Raw genomic sequence first — 24,170 nt, 5'->3', positions numbered from 1 at the left:
AACAACACTCCCTCTCTGCTTTCTCGAAGATATGGATCAAAGTCCTATTTTCCCCGTTATTTGCTGGGGACCTCACTAAGCCTGACTGAAGTGTGTGATGCTCTTCTCTCGGGTTTTGGTGAGATCTTTCTGTGGTTCCAGTTGTTGTTGTTGCTGTTGATGAATTTTTTTTTGCTGTTGTTTTACTGACAGTCAAACACATGGGGCTGCTGCTGGAGCTACACTGTCCTGTGCTCCTTGGTCATTTCCGGGAGAAGTTTATTCGTCCAGACAAAGTCTCATAACAGTCTGGGTTCTGATCTACCATCTGAATGTAATTCCCTTTTTCCCCCTTTGGTAAAATCTCATTTGCTGCAGTGAGCTGATAACTAACTCACACAGGCCAGCTTTGATAAGAGCTTGGCAGAAAGAGAGAGAGAGAGGAAAAGAAAACGCAGTGTTGAATTCTATACTGATTATTGATGAGTTTCAACACCAAAGTTTCCAAAAATCCAGCAACTCAAAGCACATCAGCACCATCCAGCACCATCACAATACCTACATTTAGAGCGTTATTAATATTCACCCTAATGAGAGACTGTAGCTCCTCCTCCTCAGTGTATATCACAATACCTACATTTAGAGTGTTATTAATATTCACCCTAATGACAGACTGTAGCTCCTTCTCCTCAGTGTATATCACAATACCTACATTTAGAGCGTAATTAATATTCACCCTAATGAGAGACTGTAGCTCCTCCTCCTCAGTGTATATCACAATACCTACATTTAGAGTGTTATTAATATTCACCCTAATGAGAGACTGTAGCTCCTTCTCCTCAGTGTATATCACAATACCTACATTTAGAGCGTTATGAATATTCACCCTAATGAGAGACTGTAGCTCCGCCTCCTCAGTGTATATCACAATACCTACATTTAGAGTTATTAATATTCACCCTATTGAGAGACTGTAGCTCCTTCTCCTCAGTGTATATCACAATACCTACATTTAGAGTTATTAATATTCACCCTATTGAGAGACTGTAGCTCCGCCTCCTCAGTGTATATCACAATACCTACATTTAGAGCGTTATTAATATTCACCCTAATGACAGACTGTAGCTCCGCCTCCTCAGTGTATATCACAGTACCTACATTTAGAGCGTTATTAATATTCACCCTAATGAGAGACTGTAGCTCCTCCTCCTCAGTGTATATCACAATACCTACATTTAGAGCGTTATTAATATTCACCCTAATGAGAGACTGGAGCTCCGCCTCCTCAGTGTATATCACAATACCTACATTTAGAGCGTTATTAATATTCACCCTAATGAGAGACTGTAGCTCCTCCTCCTCAGTGTATATCACAATACCTACATTTAGAGCGTTATTAATATTCACCCTAATGAGAGACTGTAGCTCCGCCTCCTCAGTGTATATCACAATACCTACATCTTGTGTTTTATTAATATGTAACTAAGTGTGGGTGGAGCCTTGATAGGTAATATCGCTCCATCTGTATAGGACTCTTACTTGAGAGTGGAGACCCCTTCAGGTGTGGTGGGTTTGTTGAAGCGCCTCATGTACTCGTGCATCTCAGGGAAGCTTTTCTTCATATAATCCTCAGCACTGCTCTCCCGAACCGTCCCGAAGCGGAAACCCAGAGAAGGGTGGTGGAGCTTAGAGGAGAAGAAATCAAGAGATAAATAAGTCAGTGGACATTACACACTCTTATCCAGAGCTCTTATATGTGAATGTCCAAATGTGTGTGGACACCCATTTTAATAAATGCACTAAGCTACTATAAGTTGCACTCATTGCTGACACAGATGTGCAAATGCACACACACCATCCAGTCCCTTTAGAGAAATCATGTAAAAATATGTTCATTCATTGTTTCTTCTGAAATTAAATCTATTAAACAGAGCTGATCCTGCTTTTGTTGGAGTAACGGTCTCTACTGTCCAGGGAAGAAGACTTTCTACTAGATTGTGGAGGAGGAGCATTGCTGTGAGAATTTGATTGCATTCAGCAACAAGAGCGTTACTGAGATCAGGATGTTAGATGGATGATCACCACCCCACCTCATCATCCCCAACCCCCCCCCCCCCCCAACAAACAAAAGTACTGGATGGAGCTCCTCCACCATCATTCCAGAGAACACAGTTCCTCCACTGCTCCACAGCTCCTCAATGCTGGGGGGCTTTATACCCCTCTAGCCCACGCCTGGCATTATTAGGCAGCATGGAGCCAATAGGGTCATGATGTTGATCTGCTCCAGAGAGTCCTATTCTATTGGCAGTACTTCTTCTCTACAGGGACTAGACAAGCTGTGTGTGTGCATTTGCATATCTGTGTCAGCAATGAGTGCAGCTTAAAGTAGCTGAATGTATTCATTAGAAGGGGTGTCCACAAACATTTGGACATATAATGTGTTTGGAACGTTTTTCAACAGAGAAAGGCAATGTGTTATTGGTGTCAAACATGGCTGAAACGTTCTTCTAACAATTCTAATGGTAAAAATCTAAGCAGTTGAATTCACTTTCAGAGCAATCTTCTCACCCAAATAGTCAAGCCTGATAACCAGTTTAAGCTGGGTTAAAGCCAGCTGCTTTATTAATGGCTGCACAGATCAGTCAGATAAGATCCTCTCAGGCCATTTCAGTTCAATTCCATTCAGTCTAATTGGGCTTGTGCAGCAGGAGGATGACCCAAGGCTCAAAATGCAATATTTGTGAAAATTAGAGTTTTCTGGTCATAACTTTATAAGTTAATGCGCGACGTTTTGAGAATTAATAGCAACTATTATTAGATTTTACATCGACTCTTCCATTACACCGTGTTACATCCGTGTTTAGTCTCTTTCATGTGACTGAGTTTCTAATTAGACTCTTCCCTATTGGATGTTAATTAAGGAGACATGTCAAGGTTAGAGAAGAAAAAGAACAAGATTAATGTGCTGATTTATGCTACTGATCCTGACATGGTAGAAAAAGCTATTAAAGAAGTTAAACTGAAACTGTTTAAGCTAAAATAAGATACTTTAGGTTCTCAATCACACACAGGATGGAAGAGGAGTCTGAACTTTCTGTTGATAAAACAGTTACTCCAGAACACCCTAAAGAAAGTGTGTTTAAAGATGTGGTTAGGAAGCAGAAGAACGAAGAGAAACCAAAACGTGGTAAATCTCTCAAGAACATGAGGACATTTAAAAGGAGAACCTCCATAAGAACATAAGGAAGAACCACAGAGATAAAGCAAGACTTAATCTTACCAAGAGCATGAGGAGAAATCACTAAGAGGAACAAAGTCTCATAAGCTGAAGGAGAACAACTGAATAGAACCAACATTAAAAAAGGGAAACCACCCTAACAGAAAGAAGAAGAACCACCTAGAGGAAGCAAGACTCAAATGTATAAATTCTCCAAGAACATGAGGAAGAACCACTGAGAAGAATCAAAACTCAAATGGTGAACTTTCCTGAGAACATGAGGAAGAACCAGTGAGAAGAATCAAAACTCAAATAAAGAACTTCCCTGAGAACATGAGGAAGAACCAGTGAGAAGAATCATAACTCAAATGGAGAACTTCCCTGAGAACATAAGGAAGAACCACTGAGAAGAATCAAAAGGAGAACCCCTCTAAGAGGATAAGATGAAAAACTTTGAGGAAACAAGATTACAAAGGAGGAAATCACCAAGAGCTTGGGGAAAACCACTGAGAGCAATTGAGACCTGAATAAAGTAACTCCCTAAGAGAATGAGGAGGAACCACTGAGTGGAACCAAGACTCAAATGACCCCCCCCCCCCAAACACTCAAATAGAGAACCTATCTAAGAGCATGAACCTCTTAGCAAAACCTCTGTAAAAACAAGAAGACAGACCACACAACACTCAAAAGGAGAACCTCTATAAGAGCATAAGAAGAACCACTCAGAGGAACCAATAATCAGTAGAAGAACCAACTCCAGGAGCAAGGGAGTTGCTCAAGGGAAGACCTTCTGAAAGAGCATGAGGAAGAACCACAGCGAAAAGACTCAAAAGGCAAGATTTGACTCAAAGTGGTGAAGATTGTATTAATGGTCACATTATTTTAATTAATGTGAGACTTAACGAGAACTGAAGCCGATCAGTTTTATTATGTATATGGTTCAGTCTCCTGTATTTAACTGCTAATGCTAAGGTTTCCTACTGCAGCCTAATTACAGAGATACGCCAAGGTTAGGGAAGAGAAAGACTAATGTGATTCTAATGCGATTCATGCAGCTGATCCAGCTCTGCTATGTTGAACGTGTGTTAAGTGCTAAGTACCCCCATATTATCAGGAACCACACATGTGAGACTCAGTACTGTATGTAGATACTTTAATGCAGCTGAACGGCTTTAATACCACGATGCATCAAAAACCTCATCAGTGTAAATGAGCCAATCAGAAAGCTTATCCCAAAAACTTTATTTACACGGGAACGAGTGGCTTTTCTGTTCAACCTACAAAAATGACTTCATGTAGTATTTAAGTAATTAAACTGGCTTTATTCAACTCAAACAAACACCATCATCATAAACAAACCATCACCTGATTAAAAGTTCTACAAACCCAGTTCATAAACCCACTTTTTAGATGAACCACTTTTACAGTGTAAAATTATATCAATTCTATAATGATATTATAGTTATTTGAGGTATTTGGGTAATATTTTATTATAAGAAGCCAGGTTAGAGATTAATCAAGGTCTTTCTCTTTATATGACAATTATAAAGTAAGCATTGTGAGTTGTATTAATGCCTAATGAACACTGTGTTACCACCCTGATATTCAGATTATTCAGTGCTGTTCAGTCTGTGATTAGTGATGAGTTGAACCTACAGCCCCTGAACTGTCCATTACACAACATGCAGCTTTTACCAACCAAACCCTGATAAACTGAACTCCTGTATGGACTGAACTCATTCTCACATCATAGAGATTCTGTTTTTACAACCAATCATGAATCATTTGGCTCACTTCCTTCACACAGCAAATGAAACTATGTGCACAATTCTGAAAACCTAAAGCTTACGTATCCACAGCATTACTAACACTACAAACACTGGCCTTCAAAGTGCAACACCCTGATCATCACCTAGCCTCACTCCTGTTGCACCTGTCCAAACCCAGCTGTCATTAGTCAGGGTATAAAAGAGGCACACTCAGGTGTGTGTGTTCTGCCGTACCTTCCACCATATTCCCCAGTTCTGTGTATGAACGCAGACCCCACAAGCCTGTAGCACTACTCCAGGCAATGGAGGAAGCATGTGATGACATCCATGCAGATGAATGCCAGGGATAGATCCTGCATGTCTGGCATTTTTCCCTTGTTGGCCAGGGAGAACATCTCACCTGATGAGGATGGGGAGTCTTCTGGCCTGACCAGGATCAGTGGCGGGATGCAGAGTGAGCTGTTTTACAATAAATTAATTTCTTCTGTTAGCTTTTAGTATCTGTGCTTGGATTTCCATCGTAGTGAGTCTCGTTGCACTCACACAGGAGGAATTTGCTGATATTTGCAGAACAATATGTAAAGTGACCTACATTTGTGTTGCATACACATGTAGTGCTGTAAATCTTATTCTGGGACCAGAAACCCAACGCTTCACCAACAACGCTTACCAGCGTTTACCAATACTATCAAGAAGTTCTTTTTAAAAACTCACACAATTAACACAATAGTTCATTTCCTGCTGAAAAGCACTTCTCCTTCACTAAATACCAGAACTCGACATTTCAAAAGGCAACCAGAACTTTCTCTACATTCACTAACTCTCTCACCACACAGCAAACCGGCTCAGCATTCAGTCATTCTTTCACAACACTATCCAAGAGAAAGGTATAGTCACAGCCCAGCCACTGTCGAAATACTAACCACTGATGGCATAACAGCGATGGTTTTACTCTCTAGCAGCAAACAGCAGACATTATAACATCCTTGTTTTCTAATATTTTTAATATTATTTTTCTTTGATTGTCACATTCTGGGCAATATATTAAATGCAATTCAATTCAATTCATGTTTTATTATTACAATTAAATATTCAATTATATATTACTTGAATTAATTGAATATAATTAACATTCAGTGTACAATTCAATTAATATTACAATTCAAAGTGTATTTATATCGCGCCTGTCACAAGAAATGTTGTCACAAAGCGCTTTACAGAGATCCGGGTCCACGCCTCTTATGAGCAAGCACCACAATGGAGGTGGTGGCGACAGTGGCAAGGAAAAAGTCCCTCATACTAAGAGGAAGAAACCTCGGGAGAAACCAAGACTCAGTCTGAGGAATCCATCTGTCTTAGGTCGACCCGCACAAACAAACAAACAAACAAATATACTATCTATCTATTACCTAGGTGAAGTGAGTGAATGAGGGGTATTAACTGTTGTAGAATGTAGAGTCTGAGAGTCTTTGGCTCTATGTGTAAAAATAAAATACACAAATATAATGCAAAAAAGCCACAGAAAGAAACGCCAGCATGCACAGCCCAGTTTTACAGTAATCTCCACGGCCTTCCAGCATTTGGCCACGTGTCCACGTCACATCTGATGTTATCCCTTGTCATGTACCTTGGAAAGAAACGCTTGGCGTGCTGTATCCACCCCTGGCATCTTCAGCTGGAACGGCTGTGGTTGGTCTATTTTACACAGCAGCATCTGTCATTATATGTCCAAATGTTTGTGGACACCCCTTCTAATAAATGCATTCAGCTACATAAAGTTGCACCTAATGCTGACACAGCTTGTCTAGTCCCTGTAGAGAAGTACTGCCAATAGAATAGGACTCTCTGCAGCAGATAAACACTGGTGAACCTATCGGCACCATGCTGTCTAATACCAGGCTAGAGGGGTATAAAGCCCCCCAGCATTGAGGAGCTGTGGAGCAGTGGAAGAACTGTGTTCTCTGGAATGATGATGGAGGAGCTCCATCCAGTACTTTTGTGCATTATTATTGCATTACAACTTCATTACAACTAATAATGCAATTAGTATTAATGTTCACATGACAGGCCCTGAATTATGTTCTAATGAAGATCAAAATAAACAAAGCAGAGCGAAATGTCTAATGTCTAATGTCTAAAAAATCATTTTGTGTTATAAATAAATCATTACCAACAGCTTTACTACTGAAGAAGTACCGTATTTCTATTATTGTTCCGTATTAGTGTCGAACCTCACAATATCCAGCCAGAACTACAGCTCTGCAGACTGGAGAAGTCTTACACTGGAGCTCAGGCTTACAGCAGGAGTCAACCCCTGGATCTACAGCAGCTTTTTCAGGATTAGGAGACTCTGAAACACAGATGCTCTGTGCTAAACCATTACCCTCAGAGACGCTCTGTTGCACAATTGCAGCCTATTTCTGACTAAACATCAGAAAATCTACACATTTCACACTGCAACATTTGGGGGGGGGGGGGGGGTTATGGATATCTAGAATTTCTTCTATTGATAGTCTTGCTCTGAGAGGAGTTTGTAAGTATTGTCCATTTGTGATATTCTAAGTAAGTCCTGGCCTCTTTTACTCCATTAAAGACAGAATTACAGTGCTGTGAGAAGGTGTGTGTATGCTATCGTCCCAGAATCCCCAAAACATCACACAATGGAGTTATGTAATAACTGACTATATTTCTACACACTATAAACCCGCTCCTCTCCCTTCTCGTTCTCGTGACGAAAACTTGCACCCCACCACCGCCCCTGCTCCTCCTGATCCTCCAATCATACTCAACCTCTACCTGGCAAGCTCGAAGCTCCCCAGAACTCCAGCCTAAATTTCTCGAGTTCTCCTCCTTGCCTCAGCTGGTCCGCAGCAAGTTTGTGGACACCCCTTCTAATGAAAGTGTTCAGCTACTTTAAGCTGCACCCATTGCTGACACAGATGTGCAAGTGCACACACACAGCTTGTCTAGTCCCTGTAGAGAAGAAGTACTGCCAATGGAATAGGACTCTCTGGAGCAGATCAACATCATGACCCTATTGGCTCCATGCTGCCTAATGCCGTGGGCACAGGTAAATGACGAGTGTCACACGAACAACTTGTCAACTTGTCAATTGCAAAACAACAGACTGAGTGTTAGTGTTCAGTGTGCATGCCGCCAACACAAAAACTGACTGTACAAACCGATTCAGCAGGATTTCAGAGCTCTCTTTTTACAGAAGAGCAACGAAACAAAAGGATTGTTGCAATTCACAAAAAACAACCGGAATCAAACCATGTAGGAGCTTAACGAGTGACAAAGTCTTCCTTTGAAAACAGGTGGGAAAAAAACAAGCCCACTGTAGAGCCCATTTAGCGACATGCTAAGTTCAAGTAAGAAGGAAAGCCAGCAAACGTGGATGATGCAGTCTACTGAACGAGCCTGAAAACACTCCTTAGTCCATTCCCTCGACTCTGTGCTCTCTGATATGAGGCTTTATCCCCTAAACAGGTGAGATTTGAGCCTCAGTTACTTGGACGTTTCTGACTACACATCAGTGTCAATGGACTGTAGGTTCTTAAGTCATTTGGATGGATCTCTGTCGAGTCCAGCTGCCTTTAACCTCAGCAGATAGTCGCCTGTTTCAATCCCAGTTTGTTCGCTTTTCCTGATAAGCGCTGCAGGATGATTTGCCACTCTGTTCGACTGAAGGAGGCGTGTTCCAGCAGGAACGTGACCTCAGTGCACACCCTCTATTGATCCACTCATCATAAATTCTCATACAACAAAGAACAACTGCCAGATTCACATTATGGAGAAAAGTGAAAAAACACAAACATGGAGATAGAAGGTTTTTGTGTGTCAGTGTAAATTACTAGCATGGCAGTTTTTGAAGTGCAGCATCTCACCTTGGCATCATGAATCCCCGAAACCTCCTCAAATGTTTTTTCTCCCACCATGACTGCTGCCAGGTTGGCTGTGTAGCTGGACAGCACCAGCAGGCAAAAAATAGCCCACAGGTTCATGAGGAAGCGTCCCGTCCAGCATTTTGGCGTTTTGCTGGCCACTGTCCGGCCAAACAGGATGGCATAACAGAGGTTGAGGGCTGAGGAGTAGGAAAACACTCGGACGCGGTTTCGCCCATGCGGCGTCATGCCAAAGGGACTGTTCCACTCATAGAGAGTGAGGAAGAGCGCCGTTATATGAAGCGCCACAAATATTCCAACCCACATCGACCAGTGCAGAGGCCACATAAACGCTCCAATAGGGGCGGCCGTGTCTTTGCTTCTCACCAGGATGCCCAGGCTGGTGGAGAAGAAGGGGCTGGTAAAGTCTATGACTTTGCTTCGTGCTGAGTTGATGCTAAAGCTTGTGACGGCCATGTCGGCCGCTCCGCTGAGCAGGTCTCCCACGAGACCGGTCCATCTGCCGCCTTTCCACGCTCCATATTTACCATCGCCCACAATATACAGGTCAAACTCAAACTGCATGTCCTCCGCCAGCTTCTCCAGGAGGTCTATGCAGTAGCCGTAGCAGCATTTGCGGATTTCGGAGGGAATGGAGCTGCTGCTGCTGCTACTGCTGCTATTGTTGGTCTGCTCCAGCTCCCGAAAAAGCTGGTTTAGAACATCCGAGCTGTTGGTATGGGGGTCCAAGCACAACTGGCCAGCCGGGCATTGACCCTCATCGTCCACTTCCCTTGTAAAAACAAATGGATGCTCCACTAAAGTCACAACACGAAGCCTGCTGCCAGCCACTGGAAGTCCGGGCTGCCAACGGCCTCCAGGACGAATTCCCGGGCTTTCATCCGATGCGCGCTGGGTTACTCCAGGCCAAAGGCCCTGCTCCTCCACTTCCAGACGACCAGCCTGATAGCCAGCCACGGTCACCCAACTTGGTTGACCCATTGCATCCCTCTGCAGGCTCCAAACGTGGAAGCGCTGGGTGGTTAAGACTCTGGAATGCCAACGTTGAACCTGAATGTGTCCAGTTAGACCCTCAAATGACGTGTTGGACAGGAATCTGAAAGAAAAGGAGGCAAAGAGTCAAAGAGTGAGAGAGAGAGAGAGAGAGAGAGAGAGAGAGAGAGAGTGTAAGGCTCAAATTAGTGATTTTCCGAACTTATCATTTTAACCATATGTCTGATTTAGGGGCTTTTCAGTTAGCATTTTCATCCTAGACAGAGATTATATTGAATGATTTGCTGTTTTATCCAGTAGCTCAGAATCACAAGGGGAAATCCTGGCAGTGAAGAGCCACTAAGCTGAGAGAGGCACATGTGTTCTCCCTTTAACTATAGAGATCTGACTTCTGTGTACTGAGGCCTGTGACAAAAGCAGCTGCCCTGTTACATAACATAACATAATCCAAACATATATGAACATGTACATTAAGCCAAAGAGCATCATATAAAAGAGCCCCTTACTGAGATGCAGTGTTTTCTCATGACAGTGAGGAAAGGCAGGAGCTTACAGGTCAGAACCCTGTTTTCAGAAGCGCAGGGTAAACCTTCAACCCATTCTGCACCAGGAAAAATGCAGAAGCAAGCCTTCTATCATCGGCCCGCTCCACTGGAGAAAATCCATACAGACGGGAAGCACGGCTGCCATTTCTTGCAGATAATGGCTTTGAATTTGTTGTTTTGCCACATTTCCTCAAAATAAGACACTTTATTGACAAGATGACGGAGCACCGCTTCACATTCAAACACACAAGTTTATTTATCAGAATGATTGAAACAGCCGAGACCGCAACCTGACTCCCCAACCCACTGCAGACTAACAGTCAACATAAGGCCCTGGCCACTTTATTAGAAACACCCTCACTTGTACCTTCTCTCACTGGCCACTTTATTAGAAACACCCTCATTGGAGCTTCCACTCACTGGCCACTTTATTAGAAACACCCTCATTTGAGCTTCATTTGTGCTTCCACTCACTGGCCACTTTATTAGAAACACCCTCACTTGTACCCTCTCTCACTGGCCACTTTATTAGAAACACCCTCATTTGAGCTTCATTTGTGCTTCCACTCACTGGCCACTTTATTAGAAACCCCTACCTTGTGTCTTTACTCATTGGCCACTTTATTAGAAACACCCCTACCTTGTGCTTCCACTCACTGGCCACTTTATTAGAAACACCCTCACTTGTGTCTTTACTCACTGGCCACTTTATTAGAAACACCCCTACCTTGTGCTTCCACTCTCTGGCCACTTTATTAGAAACATCCCTACCCTGTGCTTCCACTCACTGGCCACTTTATTAGAAACACCCTCATTTGTGCTTCCACTCACTGGCCACTTTATTAGAAACACACTGGGTCTCAGTAGATGGGCTTCAGTCTCTGACTGCACACCAGCAAGTTACAATATACAGAGGTTTCCAATAAAGTGGCCGGTATAACGCACAAAAGCTAGCGAGGTGTGTCTGTCATTCTCAAGGCCTGTCTGCACTTTATACAGGCAGATGTATGCTGCTCTGCATATATATGGTATTACCATTCCACACACTCTCACACACACTCTCACACACACTCTCACACACACAGGCCCATTCTAGCTGCTCTTTATAGCTTGGGATTGGTTCTCATCCATAAATCAGAAGGGATGCTGGGTAAGATGGGTGCTGGTGGGTGATGTCTGGGTCAGGATAGAGAAATGAACACCCCTTATTTTCACCGTGAAAGAAAGAGAAAGAGAGAGAGAGAGAGAGAGAGGGAGAGAGAGAGAGAGAGAGAGAGAGAGAGAGGGAGAGGGAGGGAGAGAGAGAGGGAGAGGGAGGGAGAGGGAGGGAGAGAGAGAGGGAGAGGGAGGGAGAGAGAGAGAGAGAGACAGAGAGAGACAGAGAGAGAGAGAGAGAGGGAGAGAGAGAGAGAGAGAGAGAGAGAGAGGGAGAGGGAGGGAGAGAGAGAGGGAGAGGGAGGGAGAGAGAGAGAGAGAGAGATATGCAGGGTTAAACGAGGTTTGAAACACCACTCGCCACTTCTCCATAGTCAGGAGCATTAATTTCACCTTCTGGCCCTCAGTTATAGTTTGCAGTACATGCAGCAAAACGCAAGAAAGTCAATCATATAAACCCATAAAACGGAGAACATCTCCACCTCCACCATCAGAAACTGCACTTCTATTCTGGACTGACCAGATGACACACACAGCAGGGTGTGCTACACTCGCTGCAAGAGGAAATATTGACTACATCTGATCCCACCGCCCGAGCAGTGTTGTTATCCCTCTGAGCAATTATCTTTCCTAATGTACAAAGACTTTCCCTCTAAAATCTAAAAGTGGCATACACATAAACACATATGACTTCTGTACTACTACTTCTATATAACTTCCATAACCCTCAATAACCATCTATATCATCCTCTATTACCTTCAATGTAACCCGTATGTGACCTTATTAACCTTATATAATCCTCTGTAATCTCCATAACTCTCTCTATATATATATACACATAAAACTTTGATAACCCTTTATTACCAATAAAACTCTCTAAACTCTGTATAACCCCATGTGACCTCTATAACCTCTATAATCATTATTTACCACTATACCCCTATATAATCTTTTATAAGATTTATAACTCTCTGAATAACAATTATATAACTTTCATATAACCTATAACCATCTATAACACATAGAATCCTATATAATGCTATATAACCATCAATACTTTTCAGAGTTCTCTATAACCTTACCTAACCTCTAGAACCTCTAGAACCCTGTATTGCCACTATAACAATATATTATGCTCTGTAATCTCTATAACTACATAACTTCCATAGCCCTCTATAACGCTCTACAACATGTATGTAACATGTATAGCCCTACATAACCCTTGATACTCCTTAGAATCCTCTATGATTACTGACTACATCTGATCCCCCCGCTAGCACAGTGTCGTCATCCCTCTGAGCAATTACCTTTCCTAATGTGCGGCGGCCTTTCCTCTAAAATCTCAAAATACGAGGGTCTAAAAGCGAGTGATCCAGAAAGGGGGGGCTGCAAAGCATGAGGTGAATATAAACGATGCAATAACGGCAGCGCAATCCATCCGGTGAGAATTGAAAAAGCTTGCCCGTCCTCTGGTTCACTTATTCATTTATATATTTATTTGATCATTCTGGGGAACTTTTCTCTCCCGGACAGAGACGAGCTCAAACAGCTGAGCTGTAATCTAACATCTGAAGGTGATTTCCCACTTTTGTTTTGACTGTGCTAAAAATCGAATTTGCCCAAGTGAGCAGATAGCTAGCTCCCACACAGGCCCCCATGATAAGGGAACAGGAGAGAGAGGGGGAGAGAGCAGGAACTCCAATAAGTATTCCAGTTATGTATCTGTTAATTCCTCACGGATTATTGCTCTGAATAATAAATGTTAAACCTCTCTTTCCCTGAGGCACAGCTGCATTAATTGCCTTTCCTTCAGAAACTGCCAGTGAATCTCAGGGCCTTTGTGTTCCTAACAGATGCAGTGTCACCCCTCTATAACCTTCTAGAATTCAGCCCTGTTATAACCTGATGTAACTTCTATTATCTCTATACCCATCTATCCATTACCCATTAGAATCACATCAACCTGCTAACACTAGAGTAGAACCTTCTAGAACCCAGTTCTATAACCCGGTATAACCTCTATAACCTACTGTAAGCATCAATTATACTCTATACTGCTTTAATCCTTTGCCCTCTACAAGCCCATAACCCTCTATAATGCTACAACTATAATTCTCTATACACATCTAATAGATCATAACCTTTATATAAGCTTCCGTTATCCTCTATAACCCTTTATAACAGTCTATAATCATTTAGAGTCCACTGCTCTATAAATTCTCTATAACCCCAGAAATATACAGTGGGGAAAAAAGTATTTAGTCAGTCACCAATTGTGCAAGTTCTCCCACTTAAAGAGATGTTAGAGGCCTGTAATTGACATCATAGGTAGACTCAACTATGAGAGAAAAATTAGAATAAAAAAATCCATAAAATCACATTGTCTGATTTTTAAAGAATTTATTTGCAAATAATGGTGGAAAATAAGTATTTGGTCAATAACAAAAGTTCATCTCAATACTTTGTTATATATCCTTTGTTGGCAATGACAGAGGTCAGACGTTTTCTGTAGGTCTTCACAAGGTTGGCACACACCGTTGCTGGTATGTTGGCCCATTCCTCCATGCAGATCTCCTCCAGAGCAGTGATGTTTTGGGGCTGTCGGCGGCAACACGGACTTTCAACTCCCTCCAAAGGTTTTCTATGGAGTTGAGATCTGGAGACTGGCTAGGCCACTCCGGGACCTTGAAATGCTTCTTACGAAGCCACTCCTTTGTTGCCCTGGCAGTGTGCTTGGGATCATTGTCATGCTGAAAGACCCAGCCACGTTTCATCTCCAATGCCCTTGCTGATGGAAGGAGGTTTGCACTCAAAATCTCACAATACATGGCCCCATTCATTCTTTCATGTACACGGACCAGTCGTCCTAGTCCCTTTGCAGAGAAACAGCCCCAAAGCATGATGTTGCCGCCCCCATGCTTCACAGTTGGTGTGGTGTTCTTTGGATGCAACTCAGCATTCACTCTCCTCCAAACACAGCGAGTTGTGTTTGTACCAAACAGTTCTACTTTGGTTTCATCTGACCATAAGACATTCTCCCAAAACTCTTCCGGAACATCCAAATGCTCTCTAGCAAACTTCAGACGGGCCGGATCTGTACTGGCTTAAGCAGGGGAACACGTCTGGCACTGCAAGATCTGAGTCCCTGGCGGCGTAGTGTGTTACTGACGGTAGCCTTTGTAACGTTGGTCCAGCTTTCTGCAGGTCATTCACTAGGTCCCCCCGTGTGGTTCTGGGATATTTGCTCACCGTTCTTGTGATCATTTTGACCCCACGGGCTGAGATCTTGCGTGGAGCCCCTGATGGAGGGAGATTAGCAGTGGTCTTGTAGGTCTCCCATTTTCTGATTATTGCTCCACAGTAGATTTCTTCACACCAAGCTGCTGCCTATTGCAGATTCAGTCTTCCCAGCCTGGTGCAGGTCTACAGTTCTGTTTCTGGTGTCCTTCCACAGCTCTTTGGTCTTCACCATAGTGGAGTTTGGAGTGTGACTGTTTGAGGTTGTGGGCAGGTGTCTTTTATACTGTTAACCAGTTCAAACAGGTGCCATTAATACAGGTAATGAGTGGAGGACAGAGAAGCCTCTTAAAGAAGAAGTTACAGGTCTGTGACAGACAGAAATCTTGCTTGTTTGTAGGCGACCAAATACTTATTTTCCACCATTTTTTGCAAATAAACTTCAGACAATAAAAAATCAGACAATGTGATTTTCAGAATTGTTTTTCTCATTTTGTCTCTCATAGTTGTGGTCTACCTATGATGTCAGTTACAGGCCTCTCATTTTTTAAGTGGGAGAACTTTTGGCACAATTGGTGACTGACTAAATACTTTTTTCCCCCCACTGTATAATCCCAATCCTTTATCATCTATAACCTCCTTTATAACCTTTTATACTCCTCAACTACAACCCAGTATAATACTCTATAATCTCTAGAACCCGCTGTACGACACCTATATAACTTCTATGATCCTCTATAGCCTCTACAATCCTATAGAATCATATATACCCTTTGATACTCATTAGAACCCTCTATAAGCCAATATGTAACCTCTATGTAACCTATATTACCCTCTAGACATTTTTCATTCCTAGGGTTAGAGTTAGGGTGCACGTTTACCTGTTACTTATTTTTGTTTAAATCGTGTTTAATTTCTAATGGATCTATTTCCATTTCTAATCTTACATTTTGTACATGCTGTCAAATAACCCTGACTTACTTTGCTTAGCATTGCCTAGTTTTGTCAGAAGATTCAGAGCTTGAAGATTCAGGAAGCAACTGTCAGTATCTGAACAATCCAGATCAGTCTAAAGCAGCAAACCCCCACTCTGGTTCCCTCTCCCCTTTACACAGGATCAGGCATCAGGCTGGGGAATCTCTTGCCAACATATACATGTAAGTGCTCTTAGATGATAAAGAGAGTGTGTCTGGGGTGTATCAGTCTGAGAAGAAAAGGACAGGAGGATTTAGTAGAGCTTGACATTGGCCTGGATGTTCTGGCATTAGCAGGCCAGAGGCGGATCTTGGCAGGCTTTGGTTAGACTGAGCTCTGTCCTGTTAGATAGAGGTCAGTGTGTGGCCTGTGACAGCAGGGGCCGTGCTCTGCATACCGCCGAGTAGAGACTGGCATTTTATAACCATATTTAATGAAAAAAAGGCATTTGAAATGAAGAGGATATTTTAAACATCCTTATGATTACATATGTTATACAGTTATGAACAGATGTGCGAAATATGATGATATATTTTGTCAATATTGTGATAAATTAAATCACTATAGTTTTTATGACTGTATGATGGGTGTGCTCAGCAACTGTAGAACACTGAACACATGCATGAGGCCATGCATTAGGCCAACATAGCACCTACAGTGGCATAGTAGGCACATATGTCATAAAGAGGCACTAGAAAGTTTGTATTTCTTCATAAATTGACCTGAATTGTGGTCAAAATTTCATATAATCCATAAAACTACATTACCCAAACCCAAATTAACTAACTAAACAATCATCTCAACAACTAGCAGTTTATTTATTTATTTACTAAACATAAGTTTCTAACATTATGCTATGTTGGGTGCTATGTTGGTGGCTGGTATGGCACAACACCACTACCTGCCACTGAGCTACCACACCATGTGGGAGACGGGGGTTCGATTCGCGGTTTGGGTGACTGTGCTGCGCTATACCAATAGAGTCCTTGGGCAAGACTCCTAACACTACATTGACCCACCTCTGTAATACGAGTGACCTTGTAAGTCGCTCTGGATAAGAGCGTCAGCTAAATGCTGTAAATATAATAAATAAATAAATGTAAATGTCTTTGTTGAAAACTAAATAGCTTAGCAATTATAATTCTCTATAATAAACATAGTCTAGATAAGTGTTTCTCAACCCTGGTCCTGGAGGCACACTGCCCTGTATAGTTTAGTGGATGCCCTGCTATAACACTCCCCCTGCAACTCTGAAAGGGCTTATTAATGAGCTGGGGTGGGCTTCCCAAAACCTTCATAATGTTAAGCACTTCATAACCTCGAACTTAAAAAGATTCCTAAAATTACGAGCGTCTCCCAATACTGATTACCAAGGTAGTACTTAGACTTGTGCGTCATTTAGGAGTATTCTGACCCATTTATAACTCACTAATTACTTCTTAACTTGAGATTCATGTGCAGACAAACAAACAAAAGAGCCAGCCAATTGTCCAAAACTCAGTGACATTATATGCACAGTGACATATGCATAATATATGTGATTATATATATATATATATATATATATATATATATATATATATATATATATATATATATATATACACACACACACACACACACACACACATGTTTCATGTTATTTGAAATATAATATGAGATGTAAAAGCTTTAACATAATAAACCACCCAGGCCAATCGATCTGTACACTTATTATATTGGAGCATATTTTAGTCTGACATGGTTATTTGTTCATTAATAAGCACAAAAATGTTCTAAGCATTTATGCCTCGAAAGGCCAAGCCAGCTGTTTTCACTGCAATTCCAGCGGGTCAGCAGTTACCCTGACAACGTGGCTAATATTTACCCCAGAGAACAGGCCTAAACCATGAAGTTTCTGATTTACCAAATACAGCAAAAGAATAAAAACATCCACAGGACAAGCCAACATCAGCATAACCACAACCTAACCGGATAATGTTCTCAGGGAAGAGTAAAATGACTGTAGCTGATGTTCAGACCCTGCATGAGGCTAACTCTGATGGTAGTGTCGGGTATGCAGCTTCATGGCTGACTTATCTGCAAATATAATATAACCATTAATCTCAGAATATGGACATGTTTAACCCCTTATCTTACAGTTCTGGGAGCCGGGGAGAGAGAGGATTCGAAGTGGCTTGAGCTTCCTCCCAAGCAGAAACTTCTAATGCTCTATCAAGACTCTGTACTTTTTTGTAATAAACTTAGTGTTATTTAAAAAATAAATAACACTAAAAGACGACACATTTGTCTTCTTCATCTCTACAACGTCGCTAAAAGAAATAAACAGCAGCAGTGAAGGAGCCTCAGACTCAGAGAGCGATGTCTCTTGGCCTTATGTTAGCTCTTCACCTGAACACTTGAACACTGAGAGTGATTCAGAGAAAACTAAACAGATCAACATCTACACCAGCTGCTCCAGATGTTCCAGATTCTAATGCCACACTTTGTCCTGTTTGAGCCCGTCTGTCATTTTCTTTGTTTCCCCCACGTGTTCATTAGCACACGGCCCGGTTTGCGTTTGTTCCTTGTCTCTGCCTTAGCCCCACCTTTTCGTTAGTGCTCCCACCTGTGCCTCTTTTGTAGCCCTGCCTTTTGTTAGTCTCAGGTGTGCCTTGCCGCTCTGTGTATAAGTAGTCTCGTTGTTTCAGAGGTCCCTGTCTTTGTGTGTGTGTTATACTTCAGTTCGCTGTGAGTTTCTCGGCTTGTTTACTTCCTGTGTTTTTGTTTCTCGTCTTAGTTTTGTTCTCCAGTTTCTGTTTATTTGATTCCAGTTTTCTTTGTTTTGTTTTCTATTGAATTACTTGCATTTATGTCAGCCTGCGTCTCTGAGCTCACAACAATGACAGTATAATTATTAGACCCTAACAAAAAAGAAGAACAATATGTGGAAGCAGTAGTACAACAACAATGACAAGTCACTCTAATATTAGGTGTTTTTAATGAATCCTTGAGTTAATGTTGAGCACTCAGTCTGATTTAATCTCATTCCTTGTCACGGTTTGTCACCAGACAGAGGCGGACGTATTCGCAGGATAATTTAATGCCAGACAAGAAAACAGAACAAACAGAAACCAAACAAACAAGCAAAGCAAAACTTACTAAATAAACACAAAAATCCCATAAACAGGCCAAATCTACAAACCGTGAACTGCCATGGCCGTGAACACAACAAGAACATCTTCTCTCACACATGCACACGACCAGACAAGGGACGACTGAAACAGAGGGGTACTTATACAGACACTAACAAGAGACTCACGAGGAACACCTGGGACTAACAAGGGGGCGTGGCTACAAAGGAGAAGCACTAATGGACAGGCGTGGCTAGTGCAGACAAGACACAAACAGAGCCATGTGCTTGGGAGCACATGGCAAAACAAACTTTTTGAAAAAGTATTGAATACTTAAGTATTATTTATTTTAAACATATCCATATATTGTCTCTTTTTGCTCACCACCTCAAACTCAACCCCAGCAAGACGGAGCTGCTGTACATCCCGAGAACTGCTGGACCTAAAAACGATCTTGCCATCACCTTTGAGAGCTCACTGGTCACTCCTTCTACAGAAGCTCGAAGCCTTGGTGTAGCTGTGGATGATCAGTTATCCTTCTCAAGTCATGTCCCAAACGTAACTCGGTCCTGCAGATTTCTCCTGTACAACATCCGGAGAATTCCACCCTTCCTCTCTAGAGAGGCCACCCAGGTGCTCGTTCAGTCTCTCCTCACTTCAAGACTTGACCACTCTCTTCCTGCTGGTCTTCCTCTGCTCACCATCAGACCCCTGCAACTGATCCAGAACACAGCGGCACAGGTCGGGTCGTCTTCAAGGTTTCTAAGTTCAGCCATGTTCAGCTCCTCCTCTGCTGAGTTCTCTCTTCACTGTAGCTTCCTGTAGCTGCTGCCCTCATCAGATTCAGACCCTGACTCTGGTCTACAAAGCCAAGACTGGACCAGCCAGCCCCTCCGCACTTGATGGCGATGGTCAAAAGCCAATCTGCACCAAGAGCCCTTCCAGCTTCAAGTACGGCTCGGCTCGACCCGCCATCCTTTAAGATCCACGGAAGACGAGTGTCCAGACTTTTTACTGTCCTGCACCGAAGTGGTGGAACGAACTTCCCCTGGGTGTCCGAACAGCAGAGTCCAACGCTCGCTGTCCTCAAACCCAGACTGAAGACCCTCCTCTTCTGAGAGGACTTGGGCGAATGGCAGAGTACTGTGGTCACCTTATTGTCTTGTGCTTAGTCTAAAGCTTAGAGGTATCTTTGAACTATTAGTCTATTTTGGAGAAGCATTGCTGTGAGGATTTGATTGCATTCAGCAACTAGAGCACCATGGCTAGGACATTGGATAATCACCACTCCATCTCATCCTTTCCAGCTTCCAAACCTATCCCAAAAGTACTGGATGGAGCTCCTCCATCATTCCAGAGAACACAGTTCTTCCACTGCTCCACAGCTCCTCAATGCTGGGGGGCTTTATACCCCGCTAGCCCACGCCTGGCATTAGGCAGCATGGAGCCAATAGGGTCACGATGTTGATCTGCTCCAGAGAGTCCTATTCTATTGGCAGTACTTCTTCTCTACAGGGACTAGACAAGCTGTGTGTGCGTGTCATTGAAACAGGTGTCCACAAACATTTGGACATGTAGTGTATTCAGTGTTGGATAATGTAATTTGGGTTCTCTTTGTCTGGCTTTAGGGATTAGATTTAGATCTGATCACATTTTAAGTGAAATTCGTGAAGAAATACAGAGACTTGAACAGGGTTCACAAACTTCCCAGTGCAGGGGATGAAATTGCTTCTTCTCAGTACTGGTTTATGTTGCACTCAGATGAGTCTGGATGTATGCATATATGAATTACTGCACCCATCCATCATCGCAGACGGAGTGCCCTGTGGTCTGATCACTAACAGCTTCCTGTAAAAACACACAGGAGGAACAGCTTGCTTTCTGAAGTGAAAGCTGAAACTGGAGTTAAGAGGCAATCGAGTTTCAGACTCTCCAGCGGCTCTGAGTGTAATAAACTGGAGCAGGGTGAGAACACCAGGAGTGGAAAAGGAGAGTTTCAGTGATTTTTGAACACGTACTATCGTTTATTACTCTGGCTTGCAGAATTATGAGCTGTTTAACTCTTAGTAGTCAAAATGATTTCTATTAAGAACAAAAGACATATTGTAGATTATTTGTAGAATTTTAGATTTTAGAATTATTTCTGACTATTATCTGATTGAAATTGAATTTTCTATAAAAGCACAGACTGCAATAGTTCAGCCCATCCAACATAAGTGTAGACTCATGTCTGTCTACATGGGATGTAATTTATAACATAGTCATGTAACAATAATGAGAAACATGAGGACCATTAAGCAAACACTGAACAAGAACATCCAAAATCGAACATAGAATTATTGGTGAAACCAAGCCTGAATAACAACCGACACACACCTGAAATGTAACCACACTCCTAAAAGACTGCAGCAGCTGAAACTTTTATGCTTGGCTACATTTAACTAACAAAAACTGCACCAAAGCAATTGGTGATGTGGCATTGTGGGAATGGTACTTTACTAGCTATGTTTTGATGGTTATTAGAAATCTGACAAATGCACAAGGCCACTCAACCGCACGTCGTAACTGACGGCAAACACACTGCACGTCTAAACGCACATTTGCATTACTTGCGCCACCAAGCGCCAAGAAGCTTGCAAGCATATTAGTTAGCTAATGCTAGCTGCCCAACAACCTGAAGGATGTGCAACTATCGCTTTATCAATCCAGTTAAGAAATCTAGCATCTACGCAATAAACACTTCTATCTAATCTAGCTTCACCTTAAAACCCTTCAGTCGGAACACAGGCAACACCTACCTGCACGTCCGACTGTCTCTGAAGGTATTGTTGCCATAGTGCTCGGTTGCAATAACACTTGTGAATGTGAATAAAATCCAGAGGGTGCATGGCAACAAAACCTACAAATTAATACCTTTTGGTGTGCAGTCTTTTAGTAGTAGCATGGTTTAGTTTCAGGTGTGATACCAGGTAGATAAAAACCTACCAACATAAGAACCCCATTAAAACTGTGAAGAATGAGGGTGGCAGTATCATAGCCAGTAGCTGATGGGACATATTGTTTAAATGAAACGTTAAATGTATAAAGTATAAACCAAACACTGCATTCCAAAATATAACATCCTTACTGCTGGACCTATAAACTCTGGATTGCACCAGCAGATTCTACAGGACAATGTCAGGGTCCATGAACTGAAGCTTGACCGTAAGTGGGCTATGCGGCAAGACAATGACTCAGGTGCAGTCTTGTCTCTCTTCTCATGAGTTTGTGTTTTTATCAACAAAACAAAGAGACAATTTAAAAGCTGCATACTCTGCATGTCTGTCCATGTGTGTGATTACACTGACATAATGAGAAAAGACCATCAGGCAAACACTGAACAGGAATGCTGTACATGGCAGGGAAGCAAGGAGAAGACCAATACTCTCTAAAAAGAACCGTGCTGCAACACCAGCTACTCAAATTGTGGCCTAAACTGCTACATGCTCTTAACCCCTACACAGGACATGGCTCACTGCTCAGTTTAGGGTATTTTAGTGATGGTCAGTCTTCTGATGGCGGTTCAGTGCACAGCGGTGTTAGCTTAGCATGCAGCGGTGTTAATATTTTAGATTTGCAACAATGTGACACAATGTGACAGCTGCCCAAACTTTGCCCCTGAATGCTTACCTGGCCAGGTACTGTCCAGAAGAGGGCACCTCGTGCTTACTGGGCTTGTCAAAGCAGTTGACCGTATTTTGGATGAGCGCTAGGTCGGGTCGGACCGAGGTGGCAGCAAACACGGCTCGACCAATCAGCTGCAGCGCGTCCCGGATGTAGAAGTTGAGCGGTTTGCGGTTAACCTCTCCATAGGCCAGCAGGCCCAGCGGGGAGCCGATGGAGTGGAGAGCGTCCAGGCTAAGGGGGAAGCCCATTATCCAGTGTGTGGGATGAAGTGTCAGGCTGAGCTGGGACGCCCCCCTCAGGACAGTGGCCACACACTCTGGGTCCGAGCCGAACAGGAGAACACTGGAGGCCAGGGACGAGGGGGTCCGGCTCAAGAGCTGAGAGAGGAGCTTGGTCACCTAAAAACAGGAAAACTGTGCGGACTTTATTTTTATTTAATCAGTTAAACCCCTTACAGTGATAGACCAGCCCACATTCACATCCCACCAGAAATGTAAGCAGTCAGACATATTTGGCATCTGAAATTGGCTTCTATAGTCTCAGCACTGGAGCTAGGAGGCTAATGTAGCTAACAAACAATAAAAGCTTATGTACACCAATTAGCATAGTGCTAACTGCAGGCTTACATCATCAGACACTCTCCTCAAACCGTGTGGAGGTGGAGGCCTGCAGTTAGCACCATGCTAATTGGTGGGATATATGTTTCTATTACCTGTTAGCTGTAAAAGCCTTGTAGTTGCAGTGAAAAGCTACTAAAGGAACATTTGATGAATATTTTGGCAGAACCATCATTTAATCTTTATAAAATATTATAGTTTATATAAAAAACACATTTTCCTCACTATTTGAACTAAAAATATGATGAAACATGTTATTTTGACTTAACAACCACCTAGCATCACTATAGCAACCATGCATCTACACCATAGCAACCACCAGAGATGCCATTGCAATTACTTAGGAACACTATAGCAACTAATTAGCAAAATCCTAGCTACCATCTGGAAAACTTATTATTTTCACTTAAAAACCACCTAGCAACACTATAGCAACCACGCATCTACACCATAGCAACCTCCAGAGATGCCATTGCAATCACATAACAACCACATAGCAACTGCATAGCCACTCTATATCCACCTACTATCTATCTAACATGGAAAAATACCCATTTTAAATTCAGCATATTTACATTCACATACATCTCCACCTACTCAACCTACAGCAGTTTAGCCCCACCCATTCAAAGTAAAGTTATAAGGTTCATTATTCATCCAGGTCTGTTTGAAAGAAGCACTAAACAGGGCGGCCAATGAGAACGGAGCAGTCTTAAAGGTACAGTAACAGAAACAGTCTGCTTAATTCTGTTTAAAGGCAAAAAGACAGGCTGGAAAATAGTTGTGTAAAAATGCATTATGACTTGATTCATAAAATATCAAAAATATTAAACATGGGTGAGGTTAATAAATAAGATTTAACACATGTCTTTTAGTTATCGTACATAAATCTATATGTGTTTATTCATGCATTATTCAGCAGCCACTGTGGAACTAATGTTCTGTAGTCGCTGAGGACCCACACACAGACCTGCACAGTTTAAGGGGTTAATCTATAA

At 42.4% G+C, this 24,170-nt stretch overlaps 1 protein-coding gene across 1 annotated transcript in view; it reads right to left on the bottom strand.

Annotated features, from left to right (window-relative positions):
- Window positions 1-24,170, bottom strand: part of grin3ba (glutamate receptor, ionotropic, N-methyl-D-aspartate 3Ba) — a 112,180-nt gene that overhangs the window by 40,249 nt on the left and 47,761 nt on the right. The window contains 3 exon segments of the mRNA XM_072691395.1: window positions 1,519-1,664; window positions 8,853-9,966; window positions 22,559-22,953. Coding sequence (XP_072547496.1) covers window positions 1,519-1,664; window positions 8,853-9,966; window positions 22,559-22,953 — 1,655 coding nt within the window.

This window comes from Salminus brasiliensis, chromosome 11 (assembly GCF_030463535.1).
Source record: "Salminus brasiliensis chromosome 11, fSalBra1.hap2, whole genome shotgun sequence".
Taxonomy (NCBI): Eukaryota; Metazoa; Chordata; class Actinopteri; order Characiformes; family Bryconidae; genus Salminus; species Salminus brasiliensis.
The sequence above is the reverse complement of the archived record's forward strand: the minus strand, read 5'-3'. Positions and strand labels throughout refer to the sequence as shown.